The following is a 13,736-nucleotide window of genomic DNA, read 5'->3' as shown; positions in this document are numbered from 1 at the left end:
TGCTTCTGGAGCCCCTTCCAGTTCTGAGATTCTATGGTGCTGACAACTGCCTACCTCCTCTTAGCTAAATTCAATGTAGCCCCCCACACACATTTTTCTGGCACCTACAAAGAAATGTTGCAAATAATGGAAAAGTTGTAAATTGCGGGAGATTTTTTTAGAAAGTTAAGCTTGAATATTGCTTGTCAGTAATAATAACAGAACAACATTGGCAGCAGTAATTATTACAGCCTTTCCTCAAGCCTCAGATAAACCAGGGAATCTTCCTGAGGGGTCTTGCTGTCAGAAGTCAGGCGCCGCATAGGCAGTACTAAGAACTCACTAGATGAATGTCTACGAAACCTTTGCCTGTTCTACTAAGCCAAAGTTTTAAAAGGAGGTGGGGGGGGGAATATTCTGCCAAGCTTTTCTGAAAAAAACAAATAAGCACAAACTACAGTAGACTCAGTGCAAATGGCAAAAACTCAGTGCATTAACAGGCTATTAACTGGGTCTAGGGGGGAAGGTATAGATTGAGAAAAAATACAAATTGTGTTAAGGGTCATCACTGTAATTCCAGAATCCTTCTTCAAGATAAAACCATACAGAGACACTGAATCTAGGCATATTCTGCATAATGTTTCCTCAACTAACATTGCCTTGCAATAAAATTTTTGATACATTGTGGTCCAAAAGTCGTGGGGCCCAGCTCTAATGGCGCTCAACTAATTAGTTGCCCCTGCATAAAATTTATAATGTTCCTCTGCCCTGGTGTTTTGCCTACTAGTGTGTTTTGCAAAATCAGTTAATGATGTTTAATATAAACAGAGCTTGTGTTACAGTGGGAAAGAGGATATAAAGTCAAAATGTCTGGGTCTACGTCCACAAATCATTGTATGAATTTGGGGGTCACTTAGTTTCCTCATCTGTAAGATGAGGGGGAAGGGAAAACTCAATAACTTCTAAGGTCCCTTCCTGTTTTATAATAATAATAGCATTTATATAGAGTTTTAAGGATTGCACTACAAATTGCTCTACAAATATTATCTTGTTTAACCCTCACAACAATGCTAGGAGGCAGGTGCTATTTTTATACCCAATTTATAAATAAGGAAATTGAGGTTAAGTGCCTTTGCCCAGTGTCAAACAGCTAGCAAGTGTCTGAGGCTGAATTTGAACTACGGTCTTCCTGACTCCAGATACACTTCTCTAACCACTATACTACCTACCTACCAATAAGCCTATGAACTCCAGGTATCTCTATGAAATATATGGATCAGGAAAGAATTATATGCCACCGAATTTTACTTTAAGAGGCCCAAGGTCCAATCATCTTCCTTCTCCAGCCTCTTCCTATACCTTTAATCCTTCCTAGAGTGACCTTTCCCTCTGCCCTCTTATCACACTGGAATAAAAAGGATTGGATGGTCAGTGAGGTCACAAATTCCTAAAACCGCTAAGTCTGGACTGGACCCTCTGTCCCCTGGGGCTTTTAGGGAGCAGCTGATCTAGGCTGGGAGCACAGAAGTTATCAGGATTAATTTCACATCTGATATCTCCGGAGGAGCTCTGGATTTCAGAGTCAGGAGATTCGTTTTAAAACCTGGTTCAGCTACTATGTACTAAACCGTATGATCGTGAGCAGGCTTTTCCCCTCTCTGGCCCTCAGTTTTTTCAGATGTGAAATGAGGGGGTTGGATTAGATGATCCCTCAAATTCTTCTAAATCTTATGATCTTTGGTCTCAAAGACAGAATGAACACAATCTGTATCTCTATACCAGACACTGGTTTCTTTGGGAGGGAAAAAGCCAGTAGGGTTTGGCAAATAACTTGGATATAGCCTAGAGTGATGCAGAGTTCTTCAGCTGATATGTGAAGGGTTCCCCAATCTAATAGCTGCTCCTTGCCCCTCCTCAACTATGGCTCCCTTCTGGCCTGGGGTTCTGATTAAATTGGAAAGAGGTAAATGCCACTTTTGTTACTTTCTCTAGGACAAGGGCATAGATTCAAGTTGAGAAAAGAGATAACCTCAGACAAACCCAAGATCCCCTGGGATATGTTTGGTTCTGGGTCCCCAGTGTTCATGACCTTTCTTCTAGAGGCTCTCAAAAGTCACCAAAGGTTCAGGGTGAAAGGCAGGAGAGTAAGAGTCAGCCCTCCTGCCCTGCCTCCCAGGTGAGCCTTTCCTGCCCCCTACTGGGTTCAATAATTGAAAGCATCCTGGGTCTTTTCCTGCTTTAACCACCCCCTCCACAGGCTTAGCTGTCTGTGCCCAGACAATGTCAGCCTCACTATGTTCACCTCTGTCTGGGCTGTCCCTTAGCCTAGAGAAACCAGATTCTACTTCTGGTCATGTTTCTGGCAAAGATAAGGGGGCCACAGGTGCGAGGAAATGAGACTGCAGACACCAAAAGAGACTGAGCCAGTTCTGATGTGATTTAACAGATTCAGAGTCAGAGATTTGGTTCATTACTAGTCATTTTACTTTTCTAGGCCTCAGGGTTAAATGAGGGTGGTTAGACTAGATCAGAGACGTCAAAGACACAGCCCACTAACTTCCCAAATGCACAGAGTCAAATTTAAATATAATTAACAAAGTAAATAGAAATAAAATAAAACAAAAAAAATTACATTTTAAAATGAAGTCAGTATGCCTTCTGCAGAGATCCTTATGTATGAATTGGTGGCCTCAATTTCTATTTGAGTTTGACACCACAGGACTAAATAATTCCCAAGATCCCTCCCAGTTCTATTTCCTATGAGCTGGGGATGTCCCCTTCTCTGGATTCAATCTCTAGCTCCTTTTTATATTGTACGTCATGGTTTACAAAGCACTTCCTCCCCATTAGGGAGGTAGTGAAGGTATTATCACTCTCATTTTACAGATGTCAAAGCTAAGGACACAATGTAGTTCCATGGAAAGAGCACCAGAGTTCTGAGTACCTGGGCTAGAATCCTTGTTCTGTGGCTTACTACCTGAATGACTTAGGCAAATAATCTCACTTCTCTGGGCCTCAGTTCCCTCACCTAGGGGTAGGAACAGATGAACTCACATCCTCTCCAGCTCTAAACCTTTAAGCTGATAATGCTCAGAGAACCTAGGTGACTTGTTCACAATCACACAGTTGTTAAGTGCTAAAGCCAGGGTCCATAGTCAGATTGCCTGACTCAAAGACCAGCAGTCACCCCCACTGTCCTATGCTGCTGTTCCCTCTGCTGGTTCCCCAAAGCTATGGAGGTCCATTCTTCTCTGTTTCTCACTTCACAGTTCTACCACTTGTAAAGAACTATCCCAGATGAGGAAGAGGGCAGTGTCATAGCTGAGCCCAGATCACTCTCTGTGAGGCTTTCTTTACTCGTTTATTAGGGGGTAAGGACAACCTCATTGATATTGGGATGGGGCTCATCTGGAAGTACTATTCACTCTCTCCTGTCAGATATTTCTTTGTGAAGCTTCTAGGGCACCCATTCTGGCTATGCTTCTCACCTTCCACACAGTTGGTAGAGAAGAAACAGATATTTCGAGTCTCCAAGGGATTCTCATGAGTAAACTCAGGGGAACGGGTCTGTGGTTCTGACTCGCCTGTCAGGGATGAATTGTCCACCTGAGGATAAAGAGACAATGAGAAGACTCATCAGATAGACATGCATTTACACAGTTATTGTTGTTCACTTGTTTCAGTCGTGTCTGACTCTTTTGAACCCATTGGGGATTTTCTTGGCAAAGATACTGGAGTGGTTTGCTGTTTCCTTCTCTAGTTCATTTTACTGAGGAGGAAACTGAGGCAAACAAGATTCAGTAACTTGCCCAAGGTCACACAGTTGTAACTGTCTGAGGCCATTAGAACTCAGGAAGATGAGTCTTTCTGACTCCAAGCCTGGCACTCTATTTATTGGGCCACCTAGCTGCCCTTATTTACACAGATAAAAGCCCAAATCTCCTAAGTCACAGATACACATAGCCAAAGACATCTTAGAAACAGCCTTATTCAGCAAAAAGAACACCAGGTCTGTAATCAGAAAGCCTGTGCTTGCATTCCATTTTTCCACTCTGTCTCCCTGAGAGTAGCAGTGGTAGAGTTCCCCAGGAAACTGTGCTTGTTCCCCTGTCTTTGGTTTGCATTATTGAAACAAAGCTAGGAAGCATAAGCGAATACAAAAGTTGAAGAGTCAGGATCCCAAAAGGGTCCCAAGAAGAGGAAGTTTAATCAGATGAAATGTAAAATCTTAACATTTGGGTTAAAAAAATCAATTTTGTAAGTATGAGATGGGGTAAAAAACATTCTGAAAACGATCAGCATGCTTAATGGATTGCAAGCTTCATATGAGTCAGCACTGTGATATAAAAATCAAGGAACTGAATGAGATCATTGGCTGAATTAAGAGGCCTGATGAGAGATGGCAGGGCCACCATCTGATCTTGGTCAGACTACATCTGGAAGGTTGTGTTCAGTTCTCATACCATGATTCAGGACACTGATAAACTGGAGAGGTTAAAGGGGTCTCATGATTAATTGCATAGAAAGATTATCTTGAGAATCTTATAAAAGAGAAGATTTAGGAAGAGTATTATATTTGTCTTCAAGGATTTTAAGGACAGTCATATGGAAGAGGGATTAGACTTATTCTTCTTGGTTCCCAAGGGCAAAACTAAGTGGTAGAGATGAAAATTGAAGAGACAAATTTAGACTTGATGTAAGGAATACTTCCTAACAATGCAAGCTCTCTCAAAGTGGAATGGGCTAGCTAGCCTAAAGTGGAATGGATCCCCCAGAAGGCAGTATTTTCCTCTTCATTAAGAGGTCTTTAAGCAAAGTTGGATTCCTGTTTGTTAGTTATGTTATAGACAGTATTATTTCTCAGGCGTAGGTGGGACTAGATAGTGTCTGAGGTCTTTTCCAATTCTGGAATTCTGTTGTTAAATTCCAGGCCTTGGAATTGAGAGACCTGGGTTAGAATATTGGATAAGCAGTCTCAGAGATCTCTTCCAGCTCCAAATCTATGATATGATCTTTGGGTCTGACTATATCCACCAATATTACTGTTGTCCAGCCCATATCTCTCTATAGCCACAAGGCCATGTTTATTTCACTACAATAATTTAAAATGTACTAACAGCTCACTTTAATAGTGTATCTTAAAGTTGACAAAGTGCTTTTTTCACAAGATCTCAGTGGAGTAGGTAGTAACCCTTAAACAGGATTTGAACCTATGAGGTGATATCATTAATATTTAGTCATCACAGCTGTAGAGATAGAATAAACAACAGGAGAATAAGACACTCCGCTGATAGGATGGGATAGGATGACAGTTGGTTAACTCTGACTTATCTCCATCATCTGTGATCCACTCAACTCTACATCAACACGGCCATTCCCAGTCAACCTGGTCCCCACCTACTCACCTTGCAACCGTGGGAAGAGATGATCCGGAGGTCAGCAGGGACACGATCTCCACCCTTCACCTCCACCAGGTCTCCTACCACCACCTCCTCTGCATTGATCTGAATTCTTTCACCCTCTCGAACCACTAGGGCTTGCTATGGGAAGAGAGTGAGGGCATCTGTGCCATCCAGACCTCCATTTGTTCCTTTATTCCCTTCCTCCCCATTCCTGCCTTTCCACACCCTTACCCCACCTACTCCCCATCCATCTTCAGAACTTTATCATGACTTAAAGAAATAATGAGGCTTCCACTCACTAAGTTACCATATGGGAGAGCAGGGCAAACAGGGAAGGGATCATATCCCTCAGAAACTCATTTCTCCAATCCTAAATTCAACCTTGTCATCTATCTACCTGTGGCACCATGTTCTTGAAGGAATCCATGATCTTGGAGCTCTTGGCCTCCTGGTAGTAGGAGAAACAGCCAGTGACAATGACCACGGCTGCCAGCACCACACCCAGGTATAACTAGAGCAGGAAAAAAGTGTTAATTTCTACCTGATCCCAGGAAAAGCAGCTGCTTTAGGGTAGGAGCAGATAGCCTTGCAGAATATAATCATCTTATGCAAAGCATAAGGTTTCTGGTTCTGGGGGTGTGTTGGAGGCAGCTTGGGTTTGTGAGAGATTGTTAAATTTTCAGTATGAGTAACTACATCTTGGAAAACAGAAAATGCTACAAATCAGGTCTTGATTTATTATTTAGTTGATTGTCTAGACTTAAAGTGATAGAAAAATGTTAATGCAGATTCAACTTAAAAATGTGTCCTGAGTACAATTTTTCCCCACTGGAGAGCCTGTCATTAAATAAATATTTACCAGCATACCCTTGCTTGGTTCTCACTGAGTGGGTTACCTCAGAAGGTGGGAGTGTGGATAGAGGGAATTCCCCTTCCTGACCCTAAGCCTGGAGAGTTGATAGGGCTGGGGAGACATAAAGGGAATGAGAGCAAAGTTGTGGCTAAGGAGTGAATCAGCAACAAATGAATATAAGGAAGGGGAAATCCTAGAAGCAACAGGGCATAATGGATGGTCAGACCCCCTCTTCTACTTCCCAGCTGTGTGATCCTGGGCACATCACTTAACCTTTCAGTGCCTCAGTTTCCATGGAAATAATATTTCCTCTACCTACTGAACAGGGATATTGCAAGAAAAGTGCTTAGCAAACTTTCAAGTGCTGTAGAAATGTGAGGTGTTATTACTAAAAGCTTCCATTTCTATATCACTTTATAGTTTTCCTAAAGGCTTTACATTCATCATTTAATCTTCACAATCACCTATTTTTATATTCATTTTACAGATGAAATGAAGCTGAAAGGTTAAATGACACGTAAGGTCACACAGATGAGTAAACATTTGTGGTAGCATTTGAAACCAGGTCTCTTCCTGATTCCAAGTCCTGTGCCTTACCTACTATGCTATAATGTCATATTTGTTGTTGTTGTTATTATTATTAATACCATTATTATTATTCCTATCACTTTGCCTTGGCAGTGGTGGTAGGGTTTATAAGCTGCTGACCACAAGAATATGAGGCTTGTTTTGAAGGTTTTTTTTAGCATCAGCTCAGGAGCCAGCTTCATCTCTAAGTCACTGCCCGGCTAGGTCCCAGACTCTGTAAATGAAGAACTCTGCTATGGGGTTGAGTGCCGGAGTTTGGGGATTTAGGGGTTCCAGGAGAAGAAGGGCTAAAAGGCAGGGTCAACCACGCACGTTGTCATTGGAGGGCTCGTCTTCCATGGCTGCCTGGATGCCATAAGCCAGGAAACAGAGCAGGGCCCCAATCCAGAGCAGGATGGAAAAGCCCCCAAAGAGCTGCCGACAGAATTTGACCCATTCGGGGGTGGTGGGTGGCGGAGTCAGAGCGTTAGGCCCATCCCGGGCCAAGATATCCTGTGCCCGCTGGTTGGTGAGGCCCTGTGGACAGGTGATAAAAGAATGATAAAAGTACTAAGTGATCTCTAAGGTACTTTCCTGTTTAATTATTCTATATGATTCTGTATTGAAGAGTGGAGTAGGCTGTCTTGGTATTGAACCAGTCACTAGAGATGCCAAGAGATATACCTTACCACTTCCTATCACTTCTCCTCTTGACTCTTACCCTTTCTCCTTTCTTCATCCTCCCTTCTCCCTTTCCTCTCTGCCCCCCCATCTCTGGATTTCCCTGTTAGGCCCAATCCCTTCTTTTCTTCCCACCTCTATTCCCTAGTTTAATGCTCTCAGAAGTAAAGATCTCCAAGCCCTCTGCAGAGTCAGGGCCAGATCTGGGACAGCCATAGATGGGACCAAAGACCTGCAGGATAGGGCTCCCAGGGAAGGCAGCTCAAGAGACTTCTCCCTTTGGCTCTTCTTTTCCACTCACCAGGGAAGTTTAGGAGAAATCTGTTGTACACAGAGTCAGGACTGCACAGTTTGTCATTTGACAGAACTACAGAATCTGGGTGCTAGAGGAGATTCCAGGAATTACATAGTCCAATCTGGACTTAAACAGAAATCCCCTTTATAGCATGCCCAATGGAACATCACTGAGCCTCTGCCAGAAGACTTCCTATGAGGGGGAATCCATTATTCCCTAGGAAAGCCCGATCTACTTTTTTTTTTTAACAATTCTTTTTTTTTTTTAATTTTTTTTCCCTATCTACTTTTGACTAGCTTTAATCATTAGGGTATTCCCCTGCCCTTACTTCAAGACTAAATCTGCCTCTGAAATTCTCCCCAATACCTCCTTGTTCTACTATCATCTCATACATGGAATGACAGCAAGGTGGGAAGGGCACTGAAATCAAGAGACCAGAGACAATTGTTCTGGGCAAGTCGATCAATCTCTTTGGCCTTTTCCATTTCTAGTTCTAACACTCTGTGAACCCTTCCTAGACTGTAACCCTGAGAGGATAGAGACCATCTTATGCTAAGTGAGTGAGGGAGACCAGGAGCAAAGGCAGGGGCTCCTCTTCCTACCCCCAAGGAAATCCCCCAACTCACCTTGGATAGGTCTACCTGATACTTTCGGCCCAACTCATCCAGGGACAGCTTGTGATCATCCTAAGGAGAAAGCAGGCAATTACTATGATGGAAGAAAAGAATTCAGGGAAGTGAGGGACCTGTGGGCATGAAAGGAACCCAGGACTTTTCTAGTAGCCATCCCTCAGAATGACACAGCTCTCCCCCCTTTAGGAAGGAACCATCTCAAAGGATGGAAAAAACAGGCCAGATCCCAGGGCAGGCAGTTGTCCTCACCATGGCCACTTCCTTCTTCAATTCATCCAGTTCCTTTTCTTTTTGCTTCTTCTTGCCACCCCCATTTTCTGTGGTGGTGGCAGCAGGTGAGTACTCTCGGCCAGCCTAGGATAGGAGTGAAATGATTCCAGGGAATCAGGAGGGAAGGAGAGAGGGACTGCTTCCTTTAAGGATAAAGATGCTGATCCAAAAATGGGATTTTCTACGAGAATCTGTTTTTTGGAGGCAGTCCAGGTTAATTGACTTGCTCTTTACATATACTTACGAAGTATCTGCGGTCAGAATTTGAACTCAGGTCCTCCTGACTCCAGGGTCAGTGCTCTATCCACTTTGCCACCTAACTGCCCTTCTATGAGGTTCAGAAGGAGGTAGAGTACAGTGGAATGAGTACAGGATTTGGAGTCAAGAGGAGCTGGGTTTGATCCCAGATTTTGCTATGTATTACATATGTGACCTTGGGAAAGTCATTTTACCCCTGTGGGTTTTCCTCACCTGTTAAAATAAAGGGGTCATTTGTACTAGGTGATATCTAAGGTTCATTCTAGCTCTACAATCCTATGAATTCAATCCAATTCAATAAAGGTTTATTAAGTATTTACTACGAGCAAGGAACAAGGGATAGCTACAAAGATAAAGATGGCCAAGTCCCTGTCCTCAAAGCACTTGTAATCTTTTAGTCTTGAAACCGAGCCTGGAGGAAATCCTTTGCCGTTTAGGAGAAGAGTAGAAGGTGGCAAGAAAGAGGATTGTATTTGGCCCTGGGGTTTCTCTGTCCTTTGACCGGATCTATCTGGGGGCATCTGAGAGAGAAACAAGGGAAGTGAGAGTGCTGGAGAAGAGACAGGCTTTGGGAGAAGCAAGGGTGAGTAGAGTGGGAAGTTCTGTCTGTGGGGTTACAGGGAAAGAGGATCAGAGTTTATGATTGACAAGTCTGAGAGAGCAGTCCAGTGATATGAGAGGGGTGAGAGGTCTGAGGAATGGAGGAGTGGAATCTGGGGAATGGGAACAGAGAAGGGTATTTCTTCTGGGAGCCCTGTTTCCTCTGAAAGCCTTCCCTTGGCTACCATTTTCACCTCCCTTTCCTGGGATATGGTAACACCCATGAGTCTCTTAAGTCCTGTGCCCTCATTTTGGTTCAGTCAGTCACATTTCTACTCATAGACAAGAGCAGTGTGAGAAATGAGCCCTGATATTCCCCAAACATAAGAATTTCCAGATTCAGGATCCAGCCTGTGGGAAGCCATTAGTCAAATGACAGTCAAACCGGCAAGTGTGTATTAAGCACTCTGTGCCCGGTACTGAACGAAGGCACCAGGAAGTAGACTGGTCTTTAGAATAACAGGCTTTGGTCACAGAAGGATCCACGGGGCTCCTGGGGTCCAAGTTGAAAAGATTGTGTCCCAAGGTCAGAAACATTTCCCTCCCAGGCGGCCTCGGCCCAAAAGTCCACTTTGGCATATTTCTGGAATAGCGAGAGTATATGGGATGACTCAGCTCCGGTGTGGGCACAAGAACTCACCGGAAAGGGATCTTTTTCACTTCAACCTCCCCCGTTCTGTTCTCCCCACCCTCACTCAGGGACACAGTGACCTCGTGGTGAGAAAGCTGGGCTGAGAAGGCTTGCTTGGAAGTCAGGACTTCTTGGCTCCATTCTAGGGGACTGATCCAACCTCATTAAGAAGCTACCCAGATTCTTTCCACCTTCATGCCTCAGTTTCCTCCCTCAGCACTCTGTGGAGGGGTTTGTGACTGGTTCTCCCTTAGTCCTACCTTTACCTTCCCCATATTTCCTAGGAAGATCTGTGAACAACTTATCAAACTGGACTGATTTTATAAATGAGAACCTTAGTTCTTTGAACTCTCTGACCTTATACTTTGTGGGAGGCAGGTGGCTGGCTGGGGAGGCAAGAGGGCGTTGATTAAGGATTGATTAAGGTAGTAGAAATTTCTCTAGGCTGGACAAACTCTTTAGGGAAAGGTGATAGTACTTGGGGTGGAGAGACAAAGACTGAGGTTAGGGACATTTAATACCTATTTTGACATGAAAGAAATAATTAGTTTCAAGTGTATATTTTTTTAAAAAAATCACCAGTCTAGAAACTTTTGGCCATAGGATGCAGTCTGCTCTTAGCAGCTCCTCCTCTCTCCCCCACCATCCCACTCCATTCCCCAGCAGGCCTTGAGCTTGGGACAGACTGCCCCCTCTCCCCCCTCCTCCTGTCCTGGCAGGCATCTCAGGCTCTGGAGCCAGGAGCCCGCAGAGAGCCAGGGCCAGCGGCAGCCTAGGGAAGAAAGGGAGAGAGGAAGGAAGGACCCTTTGCCTCTTAACCCCCCCCTCCCCTTTACCCACTCTCCCCTTCTCAGGGTCCTGAATGCGGAAGGAGAACAGAGAGTTCTTTCTGAGAAAGCCAGAGGCTTGGACAGAGCGGGGGCGGCTGGAAATCAGCCCAATTTGCTCCCCCACCCTACCTCCCCACTGCAGCTGGAGAAGGCCGGCATCCCCCTCCCAACACTGTTATCCCTCCCCCACCTCCAGGGCCATCCCTCATGGCTGTGGGGTGATGAGATGAGACCAGCTCTGGGCTGGGGACCAGTAGGACCCTCCCCTTATAGGACTGATGGGAAGTTGACAATTCTGGACTGGGGAACAGCACCCTAGAAACCAGAGTTGGGGGAGTCTGTTCTACTGCAGAGAATAGGGTGGTCCTTCCAGATGGGCTAGAATCCAAGCGGCAGCCACCTTCATCTCACTCTGCCTCTTTCAGCTCAAACAGAGCCTGTTTTCCTTCCCCACCTGGCTATTATCATAACTTAAACCACTAAAGGGGGAGTTTTAGGGTCATCCAGAGACACTGGGGAGGTGAGGGAATAAAGCTGGGGCTAGTTGCTGGGCTGTAGAATTAATTGTACAGCTTCCATAAAACCCATTTTCCTGTAACTTGGTATTCCTGGGTCCCCAGTCTTCCTAGCAGTACCTCTTGGACTGGAAGGAAACTCGAGCGTCCTAATATGAAAATCATTTGGAGAGTTTGTCTCCCCAGCCTGTGAGGCCTATTGCCTACCCTCTCCCCATCCTTGAACTATCTCCCATCCACTCTTTACACCAAATACTCCTGGCAATCTCCCTGGAACTCATTCCTCCAGAAGATTTATTCCTCCTGTTATTATAGAATCCAAAGCTCAGCTGAGGACTCAGGACTACATAAGCTTCCAAAGACATCTAATGTCCCAAAGACATCTCTGTATCTGAGACACTAATGTGCATGCAAGCACACACACACACACACACACACACACACACACTCATTCACACACCAAGGCAGGATAGCAGCTACACTTGGGCCTTGTCACAAGCGGAGTTCCACTGACATACTTTCACAAAGACTCAGATACAAATGCGCATCCTCCCACATGTACAAGCACATATACACATATACACACACAGATGCTTTCATGGACATAGAAACACAGGGCCACACACACACATTGTGATTCCCTCACTATCTATTTATAGCCCTCATCCAAGCCCAGGAACCCTGGTGTCCCCACCCCACAGCTTTCTCAGCTGTTGAACTCAGATGTGTCCTGGTGTGACCCTTCATGGTCCCCTTGTCCTCTGGGAAGTCTCAGCAGAGAGAGACCCTTTCACTGACTCTGGGTTTTCTCTAGAAGCCTCCCATCCTTTACTATGCCCTTTCCCAGAGGAAAGGGGTTGGCAGTGCTGTGATGTATAAGGGGGTAGAGTCAGTTCTCCACAGATGGAAATTATACTTCTAACTATACCAAACTTGGACCATGTTTCCCTTGGGGGTCCAAAAGATAGTGCCCAGAGGAGGTCTTTAATTTGCTCAGCAGGCATTCTTTTTGCCTGAGAATGCCATGGGCAGAGACAAGGGGGCAGATTCCTCTCACTAACCACTGGAAAAATCCTTGCTGAGCATAGCCCTAAGCCCAAGGACAATGCTGCCCAGGACATGGCGGGGGGGGCCTTCACTCCTCCCCCCCACGTCTCCCAGCTGTCCCTGGCACTCAGTGCCCAGGGAACGGGGTGTCCAGAGCTGCTTGGCTACCCAGGGAATGAGATGCTGAATCCCTATAGCTTCCGCCCCTCCCAGCCCTCAAGAAGCCAAAGTGTTCTCTACCCTCTCTGACTGGCAGTCCCAGGGGGCTGTCTTTTGGGTCCTGGGAACAAACCGGACCAGATGACCTTTCAGTTGGCTACTTAGGGTGGGAGAAAGAAGAACAGCAAGTGAATGGGGATACAGGAGTGTTAAGAAGAGGATTAATTCGGGGTGGACTGGAGCGTGGGAGATGAGGTCTAGGACTGTAACATGAATGGAGTTGTGTGAAGGGGATGAGTTCATGTGTGAGTGTGTGTGTGTCTGTGTGAGTATCTGTGAGAGAGAGTGAGAGAGAGAGAGAGAGAGAGAGAGAGAGAGAGAGACAGTGTGTGTGTGTGTGTGTGTGTGTGTGTGTGTGTGTGTGTGTGTGCCCACCTCTGAACTGCCTCCCTGAGTCTTCTTTACCACATCCAACTCTCTCTTCTCCACCCCCATCCTTGGTCCCCGTTTTACCAGCCTTCCCTCCTCAGAGCTCCATGCTTGGTAAGAGACATGGTAGCAGAGAGGGTGGGCTCAGCTTTCAGGGGTACTCACCCCGCGGCCCATCTTGGGGCAAAGGAGTGCTGGGACTGAGAACGGAGAGGCCAATGGGAAGGATCGTCAACTCGGACAGGCGGAGATCGAGTCAGAAGCACAGAGACAGCCGAAGTAACAGGGTAGCTTTAAATAGGTCTCTCTCCCCCTCTCGCCCCCCTCCTGCTCGGGAAAGAGCCGCTTGTTGAAATAGGATCCCTGAGGGCTCCTCCCCCCAGCCCCTTAGTGCCTTTGTCCTGATGGTTGCCCTCCCTCCCCAATTTCTCTCTGTCTCCCCGACTTGCCTTTGGCAGCTACCAACAGAGAGAAGCAAGAGAGTGGGGGGATCTTGGGAGGGGGGGGTTGGAGATGAGGAGAAGGTGGAACTTCTTCAAAATAGTTCTCCTAGAACAGAAAGGACTGGAGGGGGAGGTCTGTTCATTT

At 45.6% G+C, this 13,736-nt stretch overlaps 1 protein-coding gene across 1 annotated transcript in view; it reads right to left on the bottom strand.

Annotated features, from left to right (window-relative positions):
• ATP1A2 (ATPase Na+/K+ transporting subunit alpha 2) overlaps positions 1-13,468 on the bottom strand; it is a 45,626-nt gene extending 32,158 nt beyond the window's left edge. Inside the window, exons 1-7 of the mRNA XM_020979578.2 lie at positions 13,314-13,468; positions 8,659-8,763; positions 8,404-8,463; positions 7,135-7,338; positions 5,779-5,892; positions 5,385-5,519; positions 3,468-3,585 (exon numbers count right to left, since the gene is read on the bottom strand). Coding sequence (XP_020835237.1) covers positions 3,468-3,585; positions 5,385-5,519; positions 5,779-5,892; positions 7,135-7,338; positions 8,404-8,463; positions 8,659-8,763; positions 13,314-13,325 — 748 coding nt within the window. The 5' untranslated portion in view covers positions 13,326-13,468. The remainder of the gene's footprint in view (positions 1-3,467; positions 3,586-5,384; positions 5,520-5,778; positions 5,893-7,134; positions 7,339-8,403; positions 8,464-8,658; positions 8,764-13,313) is intronic.
• Positions 13,469-13,736: the final 268 nt, after the last annotated feature.

This window comes from Phascolarctos cinereus, unplaced genomic scaffold (assembly GCF_003287225.1).
Source record: "Phascolarctos cinereus isolate Bilbo 61053 unplaced genomic scaffold, phaCin_HiC Scaffold_5;HRSCAF=322, whole genome shotgun sequence".
Lineage (NCBI taxonomy): Eukaryota > Metazoa > Chordata > Mammalia > Diprotodontia > Phascolarctidae > Phascolarctos > Phascolarctos cinereus.
The sequence above is the reverse complement of the archived record's forward strand: the minus strand, read 5'-3'. Positions and strand labels throughout refer to the sequence as shown.